General features: G+C 36.9%; 1 protein-coding gene across 1 annotated transcript; it reads right to left on the reverse strand.

Annotated features, from left to right (window-relative positions):
* Nucleotides 1-1,860: 1,860 nt before the first annotated feature.
* Nucleotides 1,861-19,784, reverse strand: LOC131876491 (uncharacterized). Its single transcript, XM_059221909.1, has 4 exons — nt 19,678-19,784; nt 18,821-19,044; nt 2,165-2,708; nt 1,861-2,014 (listed from the first exon to the last, which is right to left on the reverse strand). Exons 1-4 carry the CDS (start codon nt 19,782-19,784, stop codon nt 1,861-1,863), a joined length of 1,029 nt encoding a protein of 342 aa, XP_059077892.1.
* Nucleotides 19,785-27,248: the final 7,464 nt, after the last annotated feature.

Raw genomic sequence — 27,248 nt, forward strand, 5'->3', positions numbered from 1 at the left:
TTCATAAATCCTAATTTTCCACACTTTCACCATTTCACTTTATTCTTCTTCCCAAGAGTTTTAGATCTGCACTTAGACTTTTCCATAGGTCCACTCTTATCTCCTTTAGACCCTCTTTCTTTAGGTTTTTCCCTAACATTTAGAGCATTACCCAAACTAGCCATAACATTTCTCATGCCAACAAATTTGCAACAAGGGAATCCATCTTTGGATATTCAAGGTTAGTAGTGATAGAAAGAATGAAAATTTCCCTTGAGTTAGGTAAAGAACAAAGAATCATAATGCATTTACCTTCTTCTTCAAACATCACATATGTAGAGTTTAGTTGACTCAAAATCAAATTAAAAGAATTTAAATGCTTGGCTATTGATTTACCGTCCTTCATCTTAAGAGAAAATAACTCTTGTTTCAAGTAGAGCTTATTTACTAGATTTTTTTGCTTTGTAGATCTCACCAATATAGTTTCCCAAAACATTTGTAGTCTTTTCCTTTGACACATTCAAGAAGACAAAATCTACAAGATTCAATTTGATTGTATCTATGACTTTTTGTCTAGCTTCTCCAATATTTTAATAACTAAGTTTTTCAAGTTTCTTTTTATTTTTTATAGTCATCCATTGATCTCTTTCTTCAAGGAGATCCTCCATTTTTAGCTTCCACAACTCATGTCCTATTTGTTAAATTCCCCTATGTCCAAACAAAAATAATTTGTATTTATAATTTCAACACAAAAATCTACAAAAAACTAGATAAACCAAACTCCCACTATAGCTTAGAAAACCTTTGTTCTACTTGACATGGAATTGGCCAAGGACCTGATACCAAATTTTAGAAAATTAAAGCTAAAAACAATTTTGGAAGCTTAAATCAATTATTTTAAATCTAACTATGTTTATCATATGGAGTTTTTAAATCAACATTAACAATGAAAGCATATAAATGGAAACTAAACACATAACACAATGTTTAGCGTGGAGAAACTCTTTCAAGAAAAAAAATCTACAAAAGAAGAGATGAATAGATTGTATTATTAGTAAAATATGATTATAATACATCCACTCTAAGTCCTCTCTAGTATTCAATCTAATCCTTCAATCTGGCAACATAACCCAAGTTGTAATATAAATATGAACAAAACTTGATACAACTCCACTTTCAAGCACCTATTATATACAAAGTATTATGCAACCAAAAGAATGACACCCAAGTTTTAGAACCCAATGCCTCCGCCTTGGAATAATCACTTTCAACTCATTATGACCTCTTATAATTGCCATAAGTCACTATTCATGCATGGGAACTTAGGGAGCAAATAAATAATATTTTCTCATAGATGCTATAATAGAATCTTATAATAAGTTTCATAACTATCATAAATGGTCATACAACATATTAGAAGTACCCTCACAACTCAAATTATTTTTTTTCTCAATGTGGATGTCAATATTGACCACCTTTACCTATTTACTATCACCATGATGCTTGACTAGTAAAAGTAACTTAGTAACTCTCTTGATCGTAAATAGTTAAATACCAAGGCTAAAAAATAAATATTTACCATGTCAATAAAAATAAAATTATCACTATGGATAAAAATGTTTATCGGGCTTGTGAGTGACTTACAAACAATATTTGGAGTAATCAATTTCATGAGATTTACAAGATTAATGAGACCTAAATTCCAACAATTATAACTAATACAAATACATGTGAAAATTACCATTTAAACTTTTATTTCTATTAAAATATTATAATAGTATAAATATTAATCAATGTCAATGAACTTCACTTAACATTGCAACTTATTTTTCAAAAGTTTGAATTATTATACTAGAGTTTAAACACATTATAATTCATCACTTAATTCCATATATTAATGGGTACATAAAACCAATATATTGCGGTATATGGAGACATGTAGATATCTCCAATTTGAGCTCCATTAACACTTTCTGGAGGTTTTCCATCAGTTGTAGAAACTCTTTGTATGTATGAGATAGGTGCTAGTGAGTATCTACAAAAAAAAATACATATACATAGTTAGGTCAATAATACTTACTAAATGTGCTAAAATTAACTAAAAATTGTGTCTCCTTATTTCATTTATTCATTGTTTAGATGATGTTTAATTTAATAAAAATAAAAAATATGTAAAGAGACTTACTTGCTATCCACACTACTTGTAGTTTGCAAAGAAAGCCATGGAATAGAATTTTGGTCAACTACTTCTCGACTTTGAAGTTTTGCAGTTACTCTACTAGAGGGCTTGAATGTCTCCCATGTGGGTTGCCCTCCATGAGAATCTATCTCACTAAGGAAATAATGCTTTCCAACCACCTCTTGTCCTGGAACTGATGACAATTGAGCTGAAACATTTTTTATTACCCATGTTGATCCATTGAAAGAGTATATTTGCATGCCTTCACCAAAGTAGCTAGTTATAGGTACATGTCCATTTGAAATTGAGAGAGACAAGGGAAGCCCCACAGGTTTACTCTTTTCCCTTATGTAAAAGCTATAAAGTGCTTCATAATTTACTTGAATGGTATCTTCTACACTACTACATGTAACTTGTGGAATACCACCTTTACTTTTAGATCGTGAGATGTAGGAAATCTTGTCAAAGGAACCAGGGCCACTATGGGAGGTCGCCTGCAATAATAGATCTGGTATCGTGTCTTTCTCTTCCTTTTTTCCAATCACTTTTCCTACAAAGACCACAACTAATCAATCATTCTTAAATTTATTCATAATATTATTTTAAATATTGCCAACATTGATTTACAATTAATTAAACTTATAAGATTTGGAAATGTAAAAAATATGTTAAAGCCATGTAACTTTTCAAGTTGGTAACTAGGCTACATAGAGCAAATACATGTTGCATGAATAAAAGAAGAGATAGAATTTATACAAAAGAGTGATGGTGAAGATTTTTTTTTTTAATGACAAGAACACTACAAGATATCATTTTTTTAAAACAATATAATAAATTTAAAGAAGCTTCATTTTAAAAAAGCATTTTAATACGAGGTTATGAATATGTGTTTTAAAATCTATGAATAAAGAATATAATTTTTTTTAATTTTTCATGTAATTCTCTAGTATACATTAATTTTAAAAAATCATTTTTATTAAGAACAATTGACAATTAAATTTTATTGAGATTTTCAATTTAATGATATTTAAATATTTTTATAAACAAAATACTTCTAAAAATCAATAGACCTCCCTTTTATTGTACTATTTATATCAATCAAAATTTATTTATATAAGATTATATTTTGTTAATACCAAATTTTCTTAAATATAATATAATAATCATTTTATTATTGTTAATTTTAATAAAATATATCTATAATATATTTGTGATGCTATAAATAAATAGATAGAATTCTATAATCTAGCAATTAACAAAATAGAATTTAATATAAATAATAAGAATTTGATATGCTTTTTTCATAGTTTGTAGTGAAAAAAATGGATGGCATCATGTTTGAGGGAGGGTGTTGGTGTCGAGCTAGGGCATTCGAGCCCTAGCTTGTGAGAGTTGTTTCTGGTCTGCGCGCGGTGGCCTAGGAGTGAAGTGGGGTTGGCTGTAGGGTGAGGCAGCTTCTTCGGTGACTGTGTTTGATGTTGGTGGCTGCGGGGGGGCCCGTGGAAGGAGTGCTGGTGCAGGGTGCAACTGGGTTGGATTTGCGGCAACCTGGGGGGAGCCTGTGGGGTGAGGGAGATTTTTAAACCCTTTTTTTTTTTTTTTTCTGTGGCTGCGTTTGGGAGGGGTGGGTGTTCGGGTTTTATTGCGGTGGGTGTTCGATGTTGACTGTGGTGGGAGGCCTCCTTGCCCTCTTTTGTTAGGGTTGTGGTTTGGCAATTGGGTGCGATGTCTTTTGCTGGCGGTGATGCCTCGGGGGTTTCACCTGGTATGGATTTTTGAGCAACGTTGGGCTCGAAATGACCACCCAAAGGTTCTAAGACCTTTGTTAATAATCTTTTTGATCCAGATCTGAGTATTGCAAGTGCTAGTTTGTCCAATGGTGCTCGAATTTCGAAGATTAATGGTTGTCTTGAGAGATGCAAAGAGCAGCCGAAATTGGTAATTCCGCTTGAGATGATTGCTGAAGATGTTGAATATTTCTCTAAGCACTCGTTATACTGCAAATTTTGGGGGATGAGGGTATCTTTACAGTTTTTGGAGAATTGGTCTCAGAGGACTTGGGCGCCAGAAGGGGAAATGGATGTTATGTTGCTAGCAAACAATTACTTCATGGTCACTTTTAATTGCATGGATGATAGAAATTGGGTCTTTGAGGGAGGCCCTTATTTTTATAACCAGGTGGGGTTGTTCATCAAACCTTGGCATGCGGGATTTAATCCTTCGGAGGAGCTCCCAAATAGGGTCCTGGTGTGCGTTCGATTACCTCATTTTCTAGTGGAATGTTGTCAGGAGGATGTGTTGCGTATGCTATCTTTACTGCTTGGGAAGCCTGTTGGATCCTCAACGCAAACCTTGGGGAGAAAAGAAATGAATTTTTCTCACATTTGTGTTGAAATTGATCTTAGAAAGCTTTTGCCAGATGCTATAGATATGTGTGCAGGCTTTTACTCTTGGGTCCAATAGCTTGATTATGAGACTTTACCTTTCTAGTGTCATCTATGTCATGAGTATGGTCATTTGCAACACAAGTGCCCTAGGTCTAAATCAGCTGAGCATTAGCCTCAAAAACAGTCTCGTAACCTTGATGGGGTTGGTAAAGGAAAAGCTCCCATGTCTGGTATGGTCGTGGGTGTCGATGGTTTTGTCCCAGTTAAGACAAAGAATAGGAATTGATGTCAGAAGAGGTCTTTGTAGGAGAGTCAAGAGGAGGACACCATTAATAGATATGAAGCCCTAGATGACCTTAGGCAGTAGGAGGTGAATCCGGGGATGATTCCTTTAGATCATAGTGTAGTTGGGTTGATGCTTGATAGTGTGAACTTGGATCCTACCTAGGGTCTGCAGGAGGTTGGAAGTCAACAGATGGAGATGGATCAATAGGTATTTGCTCAGAAGGAACCCATCTCTAGTGATGAAGTGAAGATGGCTAGTGGGGATGTTTCTCCTACAACACAGAATTTGGACTCTGTTGGGGTTAAAATTAATAAGATCTCCTTACATCTGGGTCTTCTTCAGAAAGAAATTAAGAAAGGAGCAACGAAGAAGAGTTCGAAGGTTGGCAGAAAGAAGGACTTGGATAAGATTAAATTGATGGGGGAGAACTTGGTTGAGTCAAGGTCAGTAAAGACTCTAGATTCTCATTTTTCTAATCCCCCGAAATGATTGTGCTTTCTTGGAATGTGAGGGGCTTGAACAGTGGCCGTAGACAAAAAGTTGTTCGAGAATTGATTAGGAGTCATTCTCCCGATGTCCTTTTCTTGCAAAAAACTAAATTATCTATGGAAAGTATGGTGGGTCTGGTGCCTAAGCTATGGGGGAGAGGTGAATGTCAGTGTATTGGGGCATTTGGCTCCCCTGGAGGTGTTGCTTGTCTTTGGAACCACTTGAGGATTCATCTTATATGGTGGGTTTCTTCCAGATCTTCTTTATCTGGGGTTGACCCTAGTCTTGAGACTGGGGAATATATCTTGTTTGCTAACATTTATGCCCCCACTGATCTTCAGGGTAAGAAAAATTTGTGGTCTCATATTTCTTTTATGCGAGGGTTTTTTCCTTTTCATCCGTGGATTATGGCAGGTGATTTCAATGCCATCTTAGAATTGAGTGAGAAGAAGGGTGGTGTTATGTGGTTGGAGCCTTCTTCCTTCCTTCTTCGAGATACTATATCAACCTTGAATCTTGTTGACATCAAGCCCAGTAATGGTCTCTTCACTTGGAACAATAGGAGACTAGGGGAGTATTGGATTGCAGAGAGGCTGGATCGCTTTCTGTTTTCTAGTTTTTGGTTTGGAGGGGGTTGGTCCACATGCTCCAAGATTTTATATTGGAAAGGTTTAGACCACTAGCTCATTAAATTTGTGTCCTCTTCAGCTCAGGTCACTCGCATTCCTTCATTCAAATTCCAGCTTATGTGGTTACGAGATTCTTCTTTGCAGGTTCATGTTGCAGAGTGGTGGAAGAAAGGGTGGCAACAACAACAATTTACACTTTTGGTACTGCCATTTACACTTTTGCCAAGCAACAACAATTTGTTAAGTTTCATCTTAAATGGTGGAATCGTTAGTGTTTTGGTAATATTTTTCATGCTAAGACAATGACTCAATTAGAGTTGAATGGCATTACTAGAGAGATTAGAGAGCATGGATTGTCAGAAGCCTTGCTCAGGGAGGAAGTCAGGGCAGTGAAGGATTTAGAGGAGTGGGAGATTAGGGAGGAAATCTACTGGAAACAAAGAGTTCGTATTGATTGGCTTCAAGCGGGGGATAAGAATACTGCGTTCTTTTTCAATTCAGTGAAAGTAGGGAGACATGGAAATTCCATCCCTATGCTGGTTAATGATAGAGGTGAGCAGTGTTTATCCTTGCAGGAGATTTCTAGGGAGTCTATGCAAAATTTCCAATCCCTCTTTAGTGAGGATTCTCAGGGGGATTCAGAAGAGGAAAATCAGGTTCTTTCTTGTATTCCTTCTCTAGTTACTAGGGAGATGAATGAGCAGCTTATGAGACCTATTTTGTTGGACTAACTTGAGAGGATTGCATTTCACATGAAAATGGGGAAGGCTCCTGGACCAGATGGGTTTCCAATTGAGTTCTATCAAGAATACTGAGATATTATCAAATTGGACTTATTGGAGGTGGTCCAAGAGTCCCAGAGGAGTAAGCAGATGCTTCGGGCTTTGAATGCGATTTTCATTGCACTCATCCCCAAGTGTAATGGGGCTGGTCAGTTAGACCAGTTCCATCCTATTTCTCTTTGTAATGTGATTTATAAGATTATTTCTAAGTTGATCACGAAAAGGTTGAAGAATTGTCTTGGGGGGGTCCTTTCTGAAGAGCAGAGTGGGTTTGTGGAGGGTCGTCAAATCTTGGATGGTGTGGTCATCGCTACTGAGACCATTCATTCTATGACAGCTTCCAAGGAAAAAGCTATTTTTATCAAGTTGGACATGGAAAAGGCTTATGATAGAGTCTGATGGTCCTTTCTCTAGAAAATTCTAGAGGTTTTTTTGATGAATGGATCCAATGGGTTATGAGTTGTGTTTCTTCTACCGTGCTAATTAATGAAGATCATACTGAGTTGTTTGGTGCGTCCAGGGGTCTTTGTTAGGGGGACCCTCTTTTCCCATACTTATTCATTCTTCTGGCTAAGGGTCTGGTGAGACTGATTAACTATTAATATGGGTCTAGGTCTTATTAATGGTTGGAGTTGGGGTAATGACATACCTCCTTAGTCCCATTTATAGTTTGTGGATGATATGGCCCTAATGGGAATGGCTAGGATCAAAGAAGCTATAAATCTACGTTAAATCTTGGATGTCTATCTTGTTGCTTCTGGCTAGTTGATCAATGAGGATAAATCTTCCATTATCTTCTTCAATACACCTAGAACTATTCCGTTGAGGATTGCCTATTTCTTGAAATTCCTAGTCGGTTCTCTTCCCTTGACTTACCTGGGTCCTATCTATGCTGGTAATCCCCCCAGGGACTCTTAGCAGGGTATTCTAGATAGATTTTGCATTAAGGTGGAACATTAGACTCATAGATGGTTATCCTTTGTTGGGCGGGTTCAACTGATCTAGTCGGTGGTCCATGCTCTTCTGATTTATAGGTGTATGCTCCAAGTGGCCCCAAAGTGGTTTGTGAAGGATTTGGATTCTTTGGCAAGGCAATTCTTATGGACAAGCAACCTGTCCTCCTATAAATGGAGTCTTGTGAAATGGCATTTGATGTGCATCTCGAAGTAGTTGGATGGGCTTGGCTTACGACTGTAGCGTCCTAAAATTGCAACACTTGCAATTTTGACCGCATTTGGGTCTTCACGATGGCGACGCAACACGCAACCTGAATGGAGACCTCGAAACCTGATTATGACACTGAAAACTGCATTTTCTTGCACCCTGGCCTGAACCTCCTTTGCACCCTGCTGTCCCGGGAGGTGGGACCAGAGCACCCAGCACCCTGGTCCTTCAGGACCAGGGCGCCCAGCGCCCTGGTCCCTGGGTCCTATTTTGGGCCCGGTCTCTTTTGGACTTCGGGTCTTTATGTTTGCAAATTGGAAAATTATCTTTCCTGGTCGGCCTAAGGTCGGGAAAATCAGTCTATCAGCCCTAATTGACAAGTATATAAACTACATTTTCCTCTTTCATTCGATATGAGGGAAAAAGCGTGGAAACTATACTCAAGCGTTCAAGCATTCAAGCATTCCTTCAAGCAATTGATCATTTCAAGTCTCCATTCAAGGCTAAGTGTTGCATTCAAGACAAGGATTCAACCATTGAAGAGGAGATCACTTACAACATACTACTACAACATACAACATACAACATCTATACCTTCGCACATAAGGATACAAACATCCTTACAACAAGGTATTAGTACTTGTTTTACATTACAGACATTTACATTTACAACATTGCTCATTTCTTGGTTAATTCCAAAACCGGGGTTTGACCTAAAGGCAAACCCCTAATCCCTAACCCCCCAATCGTCTTCACTTTTTTGTGTGTAGGTTGCAGGTACACGGCTGAAATTGAAGATCTGGAATCCTTGTGCAGAGACGAACAGATCCCCCTTCGTTTCGCGGATTTTTCGGAGGATCGTGGTGCTCGGGCGCCATCGTCCCGGCAACTTTCGCTCAAATTTGCAGGACAGCGCCGTATCGACATTTTACTGCTAATTCCAGGTCCACAGCTTCATACTGTATTCCTATCTCAGTTTATAAGCAAATCTTTCTCACTTTCTATGCATTCCTAGCTTAATTCTTCTATGCACATTCTTTACAAAAGAGGGTAGCCTTACTGTCATAGCCCTTGAAACTCATTTAGCATCCAATCTTGGATTACGTGGGATTGGATCTTGTGGGTTTCAACCCCTCTTTTGAATGTAAAGTCTCTCCCCTAAGTGAAAACCATCAACCCTAGTGAATCTCCCTTCTCTCTCCTTGGAGTTGGAAGAGGGGAGAGCAACTAGGGTTCGATCGCGATTTTCCGCTTTACATTTTGGTGAACCCGACGTGAACATCCTTTCTGATTATTCATAATTAGATCTGAAAATTGGATTCCTTGATTACATTTCCATGTTGATCTTTTGCAAAATTTTAGAGGTTAATTGCATAAAAACCCTAAATTTTCTTTTTAGTAATTGAACTTGTGAAATGTCTAAATGTTAATGCTTGTTTCAGATCTGCCCTTCTATTACAAATTATCAATTCATATTTTTGCTTTAATTTTGAAAATTAAGTGGTTAAGTGTTAAAACCCTAATTTTTGAAACCCTCTTGATTCAACCTTTGTCCGACAATTTCACTGATCAAAACATTTCCAAATCAGCTGTAACTTTGGATTCCGCAATAAAATCACAATATCTTTCATCCCTGAAAATTTGGAAAAAAGTTGCGAGGACCGTGTGCACTCCGAGCGCCATCATCCTCGACATTTTTCTGAAATTTCGAGAGCGAGATCTTACTGTATTTTCCTGCTAAAATCCAGAATTTTGGCTGATTTTATCAAATCTAACACTTTCAAAATTACAGTCAAAGTTGGTCTTGTGATTGCTTGGATTAAGGCTTCTAAACATTCAAAAATCATTGAAATTGAAATTTTGTGTCAAAATTGTGTTCTTACTGTCCTAAATCTGAAAAGTGTGTTTGCATTCATTAAAAATTTCAGTGCTTTATTCAAATTCTTACAATTTGTGACTTTTGAAATTAAGTGCTTAATTACAACAACTTTAATTTCCGCTTTCAAAATTGAATTCTGCGTGAAATTGAGTCAATTTTTAAATTTCAAAATTTGCATTGCTCTTGACATTCCCTCTAAAATCATAAAATTCAAAATTTCAGTTTCCCTCTCTTTTTCAAAATTCAAATTTTTGCATTTTTCGACAATCTTGGTAGGGTTCAATTTCGAGATTGCAACTTTAATTTGGCCTATCTACAGATCGTAAAATCACTCAATTTTTTCAGATTAGCTCTAAAATCATCATAACTTTCATCCCTACAAATTTCAAAAAAAGTTGTCGGGACCGTGTGCACTCCGAAGCGCCACGGTCCCTGACATTTTTTCTGAAATTTCGGGAGATTGTCCTGATTGTATTTAACAGCTTAAATCCAGAAGATTGGCTGATTTTACTGAAAATTGTTACCTCTAAAATCAAAATTTTCTCTCCCTCTCTAGTGCATGAGTTTCACAACAATTAGCCCTACTTACACTATTCCCGTTAGACGAAGCCGTAGAATTAAGTCTTTCCGAGGTTTAATTACCAAGGAGATGGAACCTAATTTGAATAGCCTTTTTAACGAGGACATGGGTAATTCTTCTAATCCTCCTAATGATGAAGAAGCTCTCCATGAGGTTTCTGAAGAACAACTTTCAAAATTGGATAACCAATTTGACGATTTTCGACAATGGATGTCTCAAGAATACCCCGATAGTCAAGCTCTTCCTTTAATTGAGGGCCTAAAACGTATGCTTCAAAGTGATAAGAATGGAATTGATATTTTGCGTGGTATTGCACACATTGTGGATTCGAATGTGATGCCTATGAAGAGTTGTGCTGAAAATTTGGGTTATACACAACCTCCTACTCAAGTCAATCATTCTATTCCTTTGACGACTTCTATTGCTAGCATACCTACCTTTACATCAAACATAATGGCTACTTCTACACAAGACATTCCTCCTGTGATCACCAGTCATGGGGGCAATCCTTCTTCTTCAATTAACCCTCTTTCTTCATTTAATCCGACTTCTTCATTCATTCCTTCAATGAGTGTCCCTATTATATCTCCACAAATGAACATGACGCAAGGGGGCAATTCATTCAATCATTTCATTCCTCCTTGTAGTGTTCCTCCTGTCCAATCATCTCCTATGACTAATTATCATAGAGTCCCACCACCTTACTCTTTACCTTCTTTTAATAACATAACACCTCCATCACAATCTAACACGTCTAATATGAACTCTTCGACTGAAGCGACCATTAACAATCTTGCACAAACTGTCTCTTCTTTACAACAACAAATTGCCTCTATGAATCAATCTAAGTTTAGTGTGCCCACATTTGATGTTGCGAGCCCACTTTCTCTTGACATTGTTCGAGCTATTCCTCCTAAACATGTTGAAATCCCGCATTTGGAGCTTTATAATGGTAAAGGTGATCCTCTAACACATGTTAAGACTTTTCAAACAATCTGTACTGATTTTGCTTATGACCAAAGGTTGCTTGCAAAATTGTTTACTAGAAAATTAAGAGACAAAGCCCTACAATGGTATTGCTCGTTGCCTTCTTATTCTATTACTTCTTTCGAACAACTTGCAAATGCTTTCATTCAACAATTTCAAAACAATATAAGTCCTAAAGTTACTTTGATTGATTTAATGCATTATAAACAAGGTGTTAAAGAAAAAGTGACTGATTTCATTGGTAGATATAAGCATTTGTATGCTCAAATTTCTTTTCTAGTGCCTGACAATGATATTCAAAGAATCTTTATTTCTAATTTACAAAAAGATATTCGAGACAAACTTCTGTTTTCTGAGTTTACTTCTTTCCAACAGTTGTGTGCAACTCTTCACAATTATCAACTGACTGTGAGTCAAATGGAACAATCACATCCTATGGCTCCGAGTGATAAGGGTGATAGCAGTCAACAACCATTTGGGAAGTTTAAACCGAACAGAGATTCCATCAAATTCAATGAAAACATCATCAACAACAATGTGAATGCAGCATCAGGTGTGCCTCCTATTTCTAAATTTTTCAAGAAAGAAAGAAAGTATACTCCTTTGAATGAATCATTGCATAGTATTATGAATAAGTTATTGGAACAAAATGTGCTTACTCTTCCTCCTATAAGGCAAATTGATCCTGCAAAGATTACTTGACCTTATTTTGATAACAAAGCTTTTTGTCAATTTCATCGTTAGCCTGGGCATGATACTGAAAAATGTTTTTCTTTAAAGGGTAAAATTCAAGATTTGATTGATAATAATACTATTTCTGTTTCTGGAGTGAATGATAAAGGCAATACATCTGTAGCTCCTCCTAATCAAAATCTTCAGATTTTCACTAATCCATTACCTTCTCATACCTCTAATGTGATTGAGACTAATGATTCCTCTCTTTCATCTGATGGTCTTGTGTCTATGACTCCGAATGTGATTAACTTTGTAGAGTAGCAAGAAATCCCTAAAGAACCTTCCATCACATTTGATTCCAGTGAAACTATCAGGGCACCTGATGGTCCTTTATATATAGTTGCAAAAGTCAAGAACGCACCTTGCCATGGAGTGCTTATTGATCCTTCTTGTATGGTTAATGTTATTACTGAAGAATTTCTTTTTACTTTGCAATTGAATCAAGTGATATATGACAAAACAGATGTGATTGTGAAACTATTTGATGCATTTTCTTCTCCTGCAATTGGTTCTATTACATTGCCTATTGAGGTCCATAACAAATCCCTTGATGTGAACTTTGCTATTATTCCATCTTCCGAACAATTTCGTGTGAAGCTTGGCTATCCTTGGCTATTTTCCATGAAATCTATTGCTTCTCCTATTCACAAGTGTTTGAAATTTCCCCATAATGGTGAAGTTGTTACTGTCAATCATAGTCTCTTTAAACCAACTGAAAGAACTTCTAGCATTCCTATTGTTTACTTTTGGCCTAAACAATTCCAGTCTCTTCCTCCACGAAGTGATCATCTTTTTAAATCTTATCAAAAGTGGAAAACAGATATGATCCTATCTCTAAGTGAACCTAGAACACCCAAACTTGACATTCCTATTGTTCTTGAGAAGGAAGTTCTTCCTTTGAAAGATAAAACTAATGTCTTTCCTCAAGAAGATTCCCAACCCATCCCTATGGATGTGACTATGCCTATGATTAATAAACTTCCTAAAAGTAGACCTACCCTCCTCATCATGATGGACTTGGTCTCCTTCCTAAACCAAATATTCCTCCCTTATATGGAGCAATCCCTCCTCCTTCTTTTTATAGAGAGAAGAGACCTTCTTCTTCTCCTATTATCCAACCTAAGAGACCACAACCTAAACACCCAAGTGATAAGGATGAGAACATTCCTCCTCCTCAATCTTCTTCACTTCCTACTAAGACTAGACGAAATCGTTCTGCACATGAACGCCGACAAAAGCGTCGTCTTAGAGCTCAAGTAGATGCTTCTCAAACTTTGCAATCTCCAAAAACACCTTCAACTAATATTATTCCATTTTCTCCTCAGCCGACGATTGAGCCGAAATCTCCTAAACATAAGATGCATGATGGTCTTGATCCTGTGCGAGTTAAAGATCCTATTTTTATAAATCTTGATGATGATATAGATGAAAATATTATTCATGATGAAAATGCTACTTCTCTTGCTTCTGATAGTGAATATGAACTTGTTGATATTGATAACCATTTATCTAATGAATTTTCTAAAGCACTTATCCTAGCCCCTAGACAAGAACAACGTGGCTTGGAACATGAACATAGCCCTTGTTTGGATCTTGTGATAGCTCCATCTGCTGTGTTGAATGTTCCTCCTCTAGCATGTTCCCTGCCTTCCCGAAACATTGATCAGCAAGATCGGGGGGTAGATGACGTGCTAGACTAGTTACATTAGCATAGCAGATTCTCTCCTCCTCTCTTGTGTTACTTCTTCTATACATTACTCTCATTCTTCTATTTGTTGTCCTTAGTGTTGTCTACTTGAGGACGATGCAAAGTATTGAGATCTCTCGATCTCTCTCATGTTGACTCAAAAGACACATGTGTTCCCTTCTTCTAGGTGACCTTCCTTGATTGGGGAATGAAGAACAATTATGCATACATACATATGATATACATGAATTATCATACAGTATACTGACCCCAAGGAAAGTGAAGTCACCTCGTGCTTTGTGTTTTGTGTCTATTATCCTTGGGTTTATCTCACACTTGGGGGCTAAATCCTTGTGATAACGTGCTCCTTTTCCCTTTTTCATTTTCTTATATGTATCACTACCTTAAAGCAATCACCCCCGGTGAGGCATGTGCGATCGCTTTAATGTAGGGGGGCATACATCCCGTTCATATCTTTTCAAGATACTTGAAAATTTCTTGACAAATTTAGCTTTGCCTTGAAAATTTTTGATATCTTTCTTGCATGACTCATAGTGAGGGAACCTTACTACTGACAGTCATGGTTCTCTCTCGTGATCTTCCCTTTTACTTTGTCAATCGAAGTCGTAAGATCCTTAGTCCACTGGGGGCTTGGTGTATCTTGCCTCCTTGACGTTGTGAAAGTCTTTCAATGTTGTTTCCTTGTACTTTACCGGAAGTATGAGCATACGCCTATACTCCCGCTAAAGTGGGGGCTAAATGTAGCGTCCTAAAATTGCAACACTTGCAATTTCGACTGCATTTGGGTCTTCATGATGGCGACGCAACACGCAACCTGAATGGAGACCTCGAAACCTGATTATGACATTGAAAACTGCATTTTCTTGCACCCTGGCCTGAACCTCCTTTGCACCCTGTTGTCCCGGGAGGTGGGACCAGAGCACCCAGCGCCCTGGTCCTTCAGGACCAGGGCGCCCAGCATCCTGGTCCCCCAGGACCAGGGCGCCTAGCGTCCTGGTCCCCCAGGACCATGGCGCCCAGCGCCCTGGTCCCTGGGTCCTATTTTGGGCCCGGTCTCTTTTGGACTTCGGGTCTTTATGTTTGCAAATTGGAAAATTATCTTTCCTGGTCGGCCTAAGGTCGGGAAAATCAGTCTATCAGCCCTAATTGACAAGTATATAAACTACATTTTCCTCTTTCATTCGATATGAGGGAAAAAGCGTGGAAACTATACTCAAGCATTCAAGCATTCAAGCATTCCTTCAAGCAATTGATCATTTCAAGTCTCCATTCAAGGCTAAGTGTTGCATTCAAGACAAGGATTCAACCATTGAAGAGGAGATCACTTACAACATACTACTACAACATACAACATACAACATCTATACCTTCGCACATAAGGATACAAACATCCTTACAACAAGGTATTAGTACTTGTTTTACATTACAGACATTTACATTTACAGCATTGCTCATTTCTTGGTTAATTCCAAAACTGGGGTTTGACCTCAAGGCAAACCCCTAATCCCTAACCCCCTAATCGTCTTCGATTTTCTGTGTGTAGGTTGCAGGTACGCGGCTGAAATTGAAGATCTGGAATCCTTGTGCAGAGATGAACAGATCCCCCTTTGTTTCGCGAATTTTTCGGAGGACCGTGGCGCTCGGGCGCCATCGTCCCAGCAACTTTCTCTCAAATTTGCAGGACAGCGCCGTATCGACATTTTACTGCTAATTCCAGGTCCGCAGCTTCATACTGTATTCCTATCTCAGTTTATAAGCGAATATTTCTCACTTTCTATGCATTCCTAGCTTAATTCTTCTATGCACATTCTTTACAAAAGAGGGTAGCCTTGCTGTCATAACCCTTGAAACTCATTTAGCATCCAATCTTGCATTACGTGGGATTGGATCTTGTGGGTTTCAACCCCTCTTTTGAATGTAAAGTCTCTCCCCTAAGTGAAAACCATCAACCCTAGTGAATCTCCCTTCTCTCTCCTTGGAGTTGGAAGAGGGGAGAGCAACTAGGGTTCGATCGCGATTTTCCACTTTACAACGACAATCTTCTTTATTTGGGGAGGCTTTGGCGACTAAATTCTACTGGAGGTGGTGTGTTGAACAGGGTCGAGGTTGGGCTAGAATTTTATCTTTCAAGTATATGGAAAGGATCCCGAAGGAGGAAATCCCAAGATACTCGCTTGTGGGAAAAGGCTCTACGATTTGGAGTACTCTCAAGAAAGGGGCCACATTGATAAAAGATGACCTTTTTTGGATCCGTAAGAGGAGGGAGGAGGTGCTTTTTAGGTTTGATTCTTGGGATGGTTATCCCCCCATTATTGATCAGTTTTCTAATTTAGTGAATCTTTGCTTGAGGTTCCTAGAGGCAGGGTGGTCTAGAGTGAGCGACTTTAAGTCTTTTTATAGGTGTGGGCAAATGGAGATGGTACGGTGGAAGGTTCCTAATGAATGACCGATTGTTGATATGGAGGAAGACTGTGTTGAGCTTCATGGCATTTTGGCTTGTAGACACTGTAGTTCCCTTAAGGATAGGAATAGACTTGCTTGGTCCCCGAATCATAAGGGTGCTTTTACTGTTGCCAGGGGATACCAGGAGCTGTTGTTTCGTCGCTTGGAGGGGAGGGAGGTGCACTGGTGGAAATATGTTTGGAACAATGTCTCTTGGCTGAAGTGTAACTGTTTTGCTTGGACTTTAGCTTTGAATAGATGTCTAACCTGGGACGATATCCACAAGCGTGGGTTCCACGGACCTTCCATCTGTGTTTTGTGTGGTAATGGAGAGGAGGATTCCTCTCACCTATTCTTCAGATGCCCTTTCTCGTTGTTTCTCTGGCATTATTGGTGGGGTGTGTGGAAGCACCCCTGTGCTCATGCAGATTATTTGTTGGAGTTTTGGAGCAGTTTGGCTAGGCCTCCTATTTTGTCCTCTTTTGTCCATACTGTCTGGCACATTGATCCCATTTTCATACTTTGGCAGATCTGGTTAGAGAGGAATAGGAGGATTTTTAGGGAAGTCAGACTGTTAGTTCAGCAAGTGTGGAATAGAATCATTGGAATGATCCAGAAGACAGTGGAAGCTAAATGTGAGGTGAATTTTCCTTTGGATAGAGGAGAGGTTGATATTGTCAATAGGTTGGGCTTGCAGGAGATGTCTCCTATTTCAGCTTGTGTCAGGAGAGGTAGACGTGCTAAGAAGAAGGTTCAAAGGGTGGAAGATAGTTGCTTCCTCAGGATGATTCCATTAAAATTAACACCGATGGCTCCTCTCAGAGTAATCCGGGTCCTGCTGGGATTGGGAGTGCTGGCAGGGATTGTATGGGGGTTGTGGTTTTCTTCTTTTCAGTTCATAAAGGGTAGTAGTCTAATAATTTTATAGAGGGACTTGCAATTTTCTATGCCCTAGAGCGTGCATATGAGCTGGGGTGGCATAACGTTATCTGTGAATCAAATTCGCAGATTATTGTTAATTTGTTGATTGAGAATATTGTGAGTGAGATTAATTGGCAGTTGGCAGGGATTGTGCACCAGATTTTGCAAATTAATGCTATGATGGAGAGGGTGTCTTTCATCCACATTCCTCATGAATGGAATAGAGTTGCAGATTGTTTGGCTAAGTGGGCTTCGGAACATGGTGATGCTTGGAAAGTTGAGGGTTGGAAGCATCTTTCCCCGAATTACCGTCAGGACTTGCATCAGATCTTTGCTGAGGATATGGATAGTTATGAAGCTGGATGATTTCCGGTTGGGTTTGTTGTTCTCTTCTGGGGCCTTGTGGCTCTGACTTTCTAGTGTAATGCTGGTTTCTGATTATTAATAAAGTTTTTACCCCTTTACTAAAAAAAAAAAGAGTTTGATCCATTTTAAAATATAATTTTATTAGTAAATATAAATTTTATGGTTATGATTATATTAAACACTTCTTATTTATTCTATTTTTCTTTTAAATAATAATTTTTTAATTATATTAATATTATTTCTATATTAAACTTTTTAATCATTATTATAATTTAATGCTATCCTTTAATAAATTATAATTGATTATGAAGAAAAATAGTTTAAAAATATATGATTCAATCTTAAATTAAAAAAAAAAAATCCTCAAAGGGCTGAAATTCATTTGGTGAGAGTAATAATATGTTAAAAATAAAATATATAGAGGATGAGTGAGGGATTGTGTATACAATTTAATCAAAATCAATTCTCTAAATTATTGACTTGCAATCAAATAAACTAAAATTGAAGAATATCAACTTAATGTCTAGTAAAATGAATACTCCTCTATTCTTAACTCTCAACCTAAACAAAACTTAAGAATTTTCAACTTAAATTATACTCAATATATCTCAAATATAAAACAATTCAAACATACTAAAAGCATTTATGTCGTCATAATAGGGAAATAGCCATGTTAAATTTCAGTCAACTTTAAAAGTTGATATGTAAAATATTGTATTAGAAAACATTGGGATCTTAGTGTTGAGTCTGTAGAAGTTAGACTATAATGAAGAAACCAAATTGTGAAAATAGGACTGATCACATGTTTAAATAAAAAATTAATGCAATTAATTATTTTTAATTTTATCCTTAAAATTATAAAATGGTGATGTCATTGTGTTTCTTTTGAAGACATGTTACATCAAGAAATACATACTATTTTTAGTATGTATAAGATGTAAAATTAAGTATATTAATCATTTAATTGTTCAAAAATTAAATGATTTTATAAATAAGTGTCATGTAATGGTAAGTATTTGTAATTTGTAGCATTATAATTAAAGAATGTGTTATCTATTTAGTTGATACTCCATGGTATAACTAAGAAATATTATTATACTACATGATCAACGTTTGGGATCATATTCCATGGATGAAAATTAGAGAACATATAATATGATGGGAAACGTTGATGAGAAAAAATCGACACATAATCTAATCCAAAAATCTATTTCTTACATAATTTTATTTTAATTAATGATGATCTCTAAAAACCGTTCCTTTTATGAAAGAGTTTTTTTTTTTTTTTTTTTTGAATGGGCACTGACCTGTGACTGTACTGGTAGTAGTATGTTCTCCATCGAAATAGGACCAGGTAGGTTTGCCTCCTTGTCCATCAGCATAAGGAAGGAAATAATGTTGACCTCTTGGATATGAATATGCAAAATCCATCAATCCATACAATTCTGCACTCGCATGATCAAGACTATATGAAAGGTTCTCTTCACACTTGTAAACCTGTACGCCTCGCCCTTTCAGTGTGATCAACAATCTAAACCATAAAAATATATAAATAGTTTCAATTAGACAACCATATTTGCAGCACATAAAATTTGCTATGTTATTTGATTATATATCTATTAATCAATGAAACTCAAAATATAATAGATAAATATATTCATATATTATTAGATTATATATTTATTATTCGGTGAAATTCAAAACTTGTTAGTTTATTTTTTCTTTCAAAAATTCAATCAATTTCATTTAATGATTTTTGGATTAAGATTAGCGAGTATTTTTCTTTATCAATGTTTCTGATTTCGTTATGATCCATCATTAGAATGGACAGACAAGAAAAGAGAACATCCGTCATCAGGATGTACAAGCAAGAGAAGAGGATATCCATGAGAATATCAGCAAGAGAAGAGAACATTCATGAGAATATCTGTAAGAGAAGAGAACATCCATGAGAATATTAGTAAGAGAAGAGAATATCCATGAAAATATCTGCAAGAGAAGAGAATATCCATCTCTTCTGTTACTTGCTCGTGACTATGGATTAGAGAAGATGATCCGAAACATTGATGAAGAAAATTGCCCACATAATCTAATCATGTAATCTTCAAATAAAGATTATGAACTGTAAAACTATCATGTTTTTAATTTAGTAAAGTCTACCTACTTGTTTCCTAGAGGAGGTGAGATAGAAGCAGAAGTATTAGCTACCCTGGCTATGGCAGCAAAAGCACACAGAAAGGCAACTGATCTCAACACAACTAGTGGACTCATATTGATGGGTGTTTTCAACACTGCAGATTGACTAATTTATGAGAGATCTTTGGTATAAATAAACATTTGGAGGAGCAGGAAACTATGCAAGTCTTTTGTCTTTCTGTCAAATTAGTCTGACAGATCATTTACAGCTGTTTTTCCACCTTTTTTTTATGGCCATTCTTTCCCATGAAAGCTGCTTCAAAAGGATATATCTGATAAAGAGGAGGGAGTATATTTTCTTCACAATTTTATAGGAATGAACGAAGAAATTTATAGCCATTCTCTAATTGTTTTTTTCCTATACAAGTTTCTACAAAACAAAGCAAAAAGGATAATATACCCTAACCAAAAAAAAAAAAATGGCTTAGCCAGGTGGCGGTATATCTTCTTAACAATTTGGGAGTAAAGAACAAAGAAATGTCTTGTTTGATATGCTTGTATAATTCTTTATTGAGCAAGGATGTACACAGTTCATTGGTTTTCACAAACTCATTCTGTTTAGGGCATGAAAATCCTCATACCCTATTGCCTTATACATCATAGGGCATTGTTTATTTTTATATCAAATCACAACCACAAGCTAAACTTGAAATTATCGAGCATGCTGGATGGCAAATGTGTTTGAGCCCAACCCACGTGAACACATTGTTAAAAACTAAATTACAGTGTAGAGAAGAGTTTGTGGCATGAGAGTAGAGATTGAAATGGCATGATATTTTGAAGTATAAAATAGAATGTATGATAAAGATAAGTCTAGGTTTTAATTCAAGCAGATAAGTATGAGAGTTAGATTGAAATAGTGTGATATAAATAAGGAGAGATAAAGATTATGCATGGAATTTTCTAAATAGTAAGTTTGACAAAGGTCAAAAGGAGATGATTATAGGATTAGAATAAAGTTATTATTTAGTGAAAGATAAAATTATCTGTTTTTATGTTTTTGTAATATGTTAATCTTAATGTCTTCTAGAATAAGTTTTTATATAATAAGAGCACAAAACTTAGAAATACAAGGCTTATTGGCAATTCTCAGCAAAACAAAATTGTATTAAGAGCGCAAAACTTAGAAATACAAGACATATGGCAATTCTCATTTGGTCAATCTTGACCACATCAAATAAACATGTTGATGAAAGTTTGTTTGAACTTGAGATATGATTTAACGTGTGATTTCTATGACAAAACAGTCGTGAATTACAATATGTATGAACTATTGGAACTAACAAGATGAAAAATAATATTTTTAAAATATCATCAACTTACATATAAAATATATCAACATTTAGTCAACTCATATATAAAATGTATCAAAATTTTGTCAAATTATATACCCCATATATCAAAATAATCAACATTTAATCAACTCATATATAAAATATATCAAAATTTTGTCAAATTGTATACCCCATATATCAAAATAATCACACAGATAGCATATCTTAAAAGAAGATCCAAAATAAATAAGTTTTGTACACTATACAGTTATTTGTAAGAAAATATAGTGCCACCTTGTTAAGCCGTATATTCCTTTTGGTTAAGATATATTATGCTTTAGCTTTGTTTTGAAGAAGTTTTCATAGGAGAAGGGATAAGTAATGGGTAAATATTATTGGAAAAACAGGTAATGCTCTGTCAGACCAACACAAACAGCTTGCATAGTTTACTGCTCCTCCAAATGTTTATTAATACCAAAGATTTTCAATCTAGAGTGCTGAATACAGGTTGGTATGCACTTACAAACACCCAGCAATATGAATACACCAGTTGTGTTGCCTTGTGTTTGTTTTTTTGCTGAATACAAAAACCCTTGAATACACCAAAAGTCTTTATTAATATAAATGGGCTTTTATAGCCCATCATAAATTAAAACCAATTAATTTTGTAGAGAACTGTGTGAGAATAAAACCGAATTTGACGAATGGAATATATGATTTAGTAAAAGTGTTTTTGAATTGTCCTATATTTGGTATATACTGAGCATTTTTTGGACTGCAATTAAGAATTGAGAAATGTATATTTTGCAAAAGTTGAAGTTGATACTCTTCAGATTCAGTTTGTTTGGTTGAGTTAGAGTATTGATTTTATTGAATTTGTTCAAGATAGAATTCAAATAAAGAATTGAGGAGTATATATTTTATTAAATGTTAAGTTGATATTCTTCAATTTCACCTTGTTTGGCTGAGTTAGGGTATCTGTTTTTTTGGAGTATATATTCTATAAAAGATTAAGTTGATATTCTTTAGTTGAACAGCTTGTTTGTTCTTATGTATTTCATTTTGTTGAAGTTGTTAGATCTCTCATCATATATTTCTTCTCATTCTACAAAATTTGAATCTTGGTAGATAGTGTAATCAAAGAATATATTAATGCTTTCATCAATTGATCTTTCAAGTGGCAATATATTGTAGTGCTCTTGCAATTTAAAAAGAAAAAATTTCACAATCACTCTTTTGTGAGGTTTTCTGTTGGATTTTGCTCAAAAGCTTATTGGAATGATGTATTGTCATTGATGTCAACATATTCTTTTGTGTATTCCAATGTTGCAGTTTGGTTGGATGAGTTGGTTTATCCCGTGGTGCAAGAGCACCTAGAGTTTTGTTACCATGTCTAGTAGGTGTTTGAGTCTTAGGAGTTAGGGGTTATGTCATTTTGATTCAATAAGGTCTATTGAGACCATTTGTAAGGTCATTTCATTTTTTTAGGTCTGACTGTCAAATTTGGAGTCATAATTTGCAAGTCTGTAAAAACTTGTCATTGTTGTCATCGGGATAGTTAACCCGATAAAGGGTGATTGTTGTAAAAAGTTGTCAAAGTTGTCATCGAGATAGTTTACTCTATCAGGATTGGAAATATCGTTTAGTTGACACAATAGTGATTGAAAGTTTTGTGTATATGAAGTTTGAGTGGAAATAGTGATTGCATAGAAGGAGAAGGGCAAGATGCCTCCCAAGGGAAATGCAGTCCTCACAAAAGAGGTGAGCTCAGTCAAGGAGAGCCAAGATGGTATGTTGGTTAGGATAGCAACATTGGAAGCATATTTGAGGAGAACCGGGGTTGCTAATGTCGATAGTGACTCAAAGGAAGAAGAAGTAGGTGAGCAAGGGAATGAATCTCCCCAAAATGTACCCCAAGAGGAACAGTTGGGGCCGGAAGATAAAACATTTATGATGGTGCTCAAGGCTGTCAAAGGAGACCATTCTGACATGAAATTAGACTTGCCAACGTATGGTGGAAAGATGGATAATGAGAAGGTACTAGATTGGATAGATGCCCTTGATAACTATTTTGATTTCAGAGAGGTTCCAAAGGACCAAAAGGTGAAGCTGGCCAAGACTAAGTTGAAGGGGTCAGTACTGACTTGGTGGAATTACACTTAGTCAGATAAGATGAGAAGAGGAAAGCCCAAGATTAACACTCAGGACAAAATGGTAGCAAAGGTGAAGGCCCAATTTCTACCAGGTGATTATGAGGTCCAAAATTTTAAGAGGTTGCAGAACTTAAAGCAAAAAGAAATGGATGTGATGACATATACAGAGGAGTTCCATAAATTGAGCCTGAGGGCAGGGCACCATGAAGATGAAGTGCAGAAAATAGAAAGGTATGTAAATGGGTTGAGCCTAACTACCCCTAGGATTATAGAGGAATGTTTTTAGTTGGCCACAAAAGAATAAGAGAAGGTTAAAAGGAGGTAAGAGAAATAGGCCAGAGGTAGAGGAAAGAACAATATAGGAAGAGGAAACTTTGGAGGAGGTAGACCAAAATTCCAAAAGCATCAAGGGGAGACTAGTGGTCAGCAAGAACAAACCAATGAGCAAAGAGGTGGATTCAGGGGTAGGAGATCTAACAAAAGAGGCAGATTTGGAAACCAAGGAAGGAGATAAAACACATTCTTAGGGAAGTGTTTTCAATGTGGCCAAATTGGTCACCTTGCTTGGAAATGTCCAAACAAAGTGAGTACAAGATCATATGGAGGAGAAAGGAGGACACAAATTGTTCATGAGGAATAGGTAGAAAGTGTGAATTCACCTTCATTGCAAGCAACACCTGAGACTAGAGAATCTTTTCTTATGAGGACACTGATCAAAGTCCCAACTATCAAGGAACCACCACAAAGAATATATTTGTTTAGAACCACATGTAAGGTACAAGGAAAGGTATGTAAGGTGGTAATTAATTCTGGATCCACTGATAATTTTGTTTTCATATAGATGGTAGAAAAATTAGGATTAAAGGGGATCCCTCATACCACACCATATAAGGTGTCTTGGCTAAATAAAGGTTAGCAAGTACTTGTCAATGAGCAGTCTTGGGTAGAGTTCAAAATTGGTGCTTATGAGGATAAAATTTTGTGTGATATCATTCCCATGGATGCGTGCGACCTTCTACTTGGCAGACCTTGGCAATATGACAGGGAGGCCCAACATGATGGGTAGAATAATGTCTATGTCATCAAGAACCTTGGGGGGGTATCATTTACACTTACCCTATTAAAGGAATATGAGAGTGCAGTCCATGAAGTACCTAGTGTGATGGTGGTGAAGGAGAAGAAGTTCATGAAGGGTCTTGAGGAAGAGGAGTGTTGATATGCCATTGTGGGGAAACCAATCAAACATAAGTAGTAGATAAAGATAGTAAGGAAGTCCCTAAAGAGGTGCAGACCCTACTTGATAAGTATGAAATTATAGTAGTGAAGGAATTACCTAATTCCTTTTTGCCCATCCGTGATGTGAGTCATCATATTGACCTGATTCCTGGTGCAAGTCTTCCCAATAAGGCAGCATATAAGATGACACCTCAACAAAATGAGGAGATGAAGAAGTAGGTCCAAGAATTGCTTGATAAGGGCTTGGTTAGAAAGAGTTTGAGCCCATGTGTTGTGCCAATTATTTTGGCACCCCAAAAAGATGGAGATTGGAGGCTTTGTACAGATTCAAGTGCTATCAATAAGATAACCATTAGATATAGATTCCCCATACACCGGATTGAAGATCTTATGGACAGTCTGGCCGGAGCAAGGTAATTTTAAAAAATTGATTTAAAGAGTGGCTATCATCAAATAAGGATCAGAGAGGGGGATGAGTGGAAGATGGCTTCAAGACTAATGAAGACATTTATAATTGGCTTGTCATGCCTTTTGGGCTATCTAATGCCCCTAGCACATTCATTAGACTCATGAATGAGGCCCTAAGAGAATTCATAAACAAGTTTATAGTGGTATATTTAGATGATATATTGGTGTTTAGCAAGACAAAGGAAGACTATTTGAGACACTTGGACAAGGTTTTAGGGAGGTTGGATGAAGAGAAGTTGACGATCAATCTCAAGAAGTGTGAATGGATGAAGGATGAGTTGTTATATTTGGAGTTTGTGATTTCAAAAGGAACTTTGAAGATCGATCCACAAAAAGCAGAGGCCATAATCAACTGGCCAATACCTAAATCAATTAGGGAAGTCAAAAGTTTCCATGGTTTAGCAAGCTTCTATCGCAAATTCATCAAGAATTTCAGTCCTATTGTGGCACCCATGATAGATACCATCAAAGGAGAGAACATAAGCAGATTCCAGTGGATCAAGGAGTCTGATTAGAGTTTTGAGTACCTCAAGACAAGGGTAGCACATCAACCTAGCCTTACTTTACCTGATTTTAATAAGGTATTTATAATAGAGTGTGATGTCAGTGGATATGCCACAGGGGTAGTGTTGAATCAAGAAGGGAAGCCAATAGCTTTATTTAGTGAGAAATTGAATGAAGCCAAAAAGAAGTATTCATCCTATGATTTGGAGCTATATGCCATGGTGCAAGCACTTAAAAAATGGAGACCCTACCTATTGCCCAAGGAGTTTGTGGTATACATAGATAGCCATGCTTTGATTTTCCTAAATAGTCAAGAGAAGTTGAGTCATCGACACATGAAGTGGGTGGAGAAATTGTAGTCCTATACCCTCACCATAAAGCACAAGAAAGGGAAGGCTAACGAGGTAGCTGATGCCTTGAGCAGGAGGAAAATGATGATACAAGAGGTGCAACTTCAAAGCGTAGGAATTGATTTCTTAAGAGGTATTTATCAGAATGATGTAGACTTTCATGAAGCGTCTATTGTTTGTGAGCAGTCACGGGGTTCTTTTCATAGTGACTATGCAGATTATGTATTACAAGGTGGCCTTTTGTTTAAAAGAGACCAGTTGTGTGTACCAAAGTGTTCTGTGAGGGAAAATTTGATCAGCGAGAAGCATAGTGGCAGTCTTGGAGGACATTTTGGATGTGATAAGACATTGGATCATGTCAAAATGTTTTACTACTAGCCTAAGATACACCTAGATGTGAAGAGGTTTGTGGAAGGCTATGGTATATGTCAGAGAGCAAAGGGGTCAAGTTCTAATGCAAGGTTGTACCAACATCTATCCATACCTAATAGACCATGGGAAGCCATCAGTATGGATTTTGTTTTGGGTCTACCATGGACCACAAGGGGATATGACAGTGTGTATGTATTTGTAGACATGTTTAGAAAGATGGCTCATTTCATTGCATGCAAACAACCATTTATGCCTCCCACATTGCAAACTTATTCTTTAAGGAGATTGTAAGGATCCATGGATTGCCATTATCCATTGTGCCTGACAGAGATTCAAATTTTATTGGACATTTTTGGAGAGCATTGTGGAGAAAACTAGGAACCAATCTGACTTTTAGTTCTGCCTATCATCCCCGAACGGATGGGCAGACTGAGGTTGTCAATAGGTCATTAGAAAACCTGCTGAGATGTTTGACTAAGAAGCACAATCAGTCATGGGATCTAATCCTACCACAAGCAGAGTACACATACAATAATTCAATCAACTGGAGCATAGGGAAGAGTGCATTTGAAGTTGTCTATGGAGTGCATCCTAGAGGTATCTATGAATTGAGATATTTGAGTGGAATGGATAGGAAGAGTGCCCAAGGTGAAGACTTTGCAGTAGCCATGCATGAAATTCATAAGAAGATCAGGGAGACACTTGAGAAGAATGTAGACAAGTATAAGCAGAAGGCAAACTTGAAGAGGAAAGATGTACAATATAAGGTGGGTGATATAGTATTGACACATTTGAGGAAGGAGAGATTGCCAAAGGGAAAGCATACAAAGCTAATGATGAAGAAGATAGGGTCATGTAAAGTGGTTCACAAGTATGGTAACAATGCTTTTGAGATTGAACTCCCACTGGGGGTTTCTATCTCACCTATATTCAATGTAGCAGATTTGTATCCCTATAAGGAATCTAATTTTGTAGGTCAAGGAGAAGAAGGAGCTAAACATGCTGATATGGAATGGGTCAAGGACCTTCCCCCTTCTTAGCCTATGAAGCTTGAAGCCATTTTGGAATCAAAAGAAGTTAAGAGGACAAGGAGAAAAGTTTATAAGGAGCACCTAGTCAAGTGGCTAGGAATACCAAATGAAGATGCCACCTGGATGTCAGAGGAGGATATAGCACAACATG

The sequence above is a fragment of the Cryptomeria japonica genome, chromosome 6, assembly GCF_030272615.1.
Source record: "Cryptomeria japonica chromosome 6, Sugi_1.0, whole genome shotgun sequence".
Taxonomy (NCBI): Eukaryota; Viridiplantae; Streptophyta; class Pinopsida; order Cupressales; family Cupressaceae; genus Cryptomeria; species Cryptomeria japonica.

Bases quoted from the DNA above. Each gene is read 5' to 3' on its own strand.
- LOC131876491 (XM_059221909.1), bottom strand. From the start codon at position 19,784: ATGAGTCCACTAGTTGTGTTGAGATCAGTTGCCTTTCTGTGTGCTTTT. The intron at 19,045-19,677 runs GTAGGTAGACTT...TTTATGGTTTAG, and splicing joins TCACCTCCTCTAGGAAACAA to ATTGTTGATCACACTGAAAG. The intron at 2,709-18,820 runs GTCAGTGCCCAT...TGGTCTTTGTAG, and splicing joins TACTACCAGTACAGTCACAG to GAAAAGTGATTGGAAAAAAG.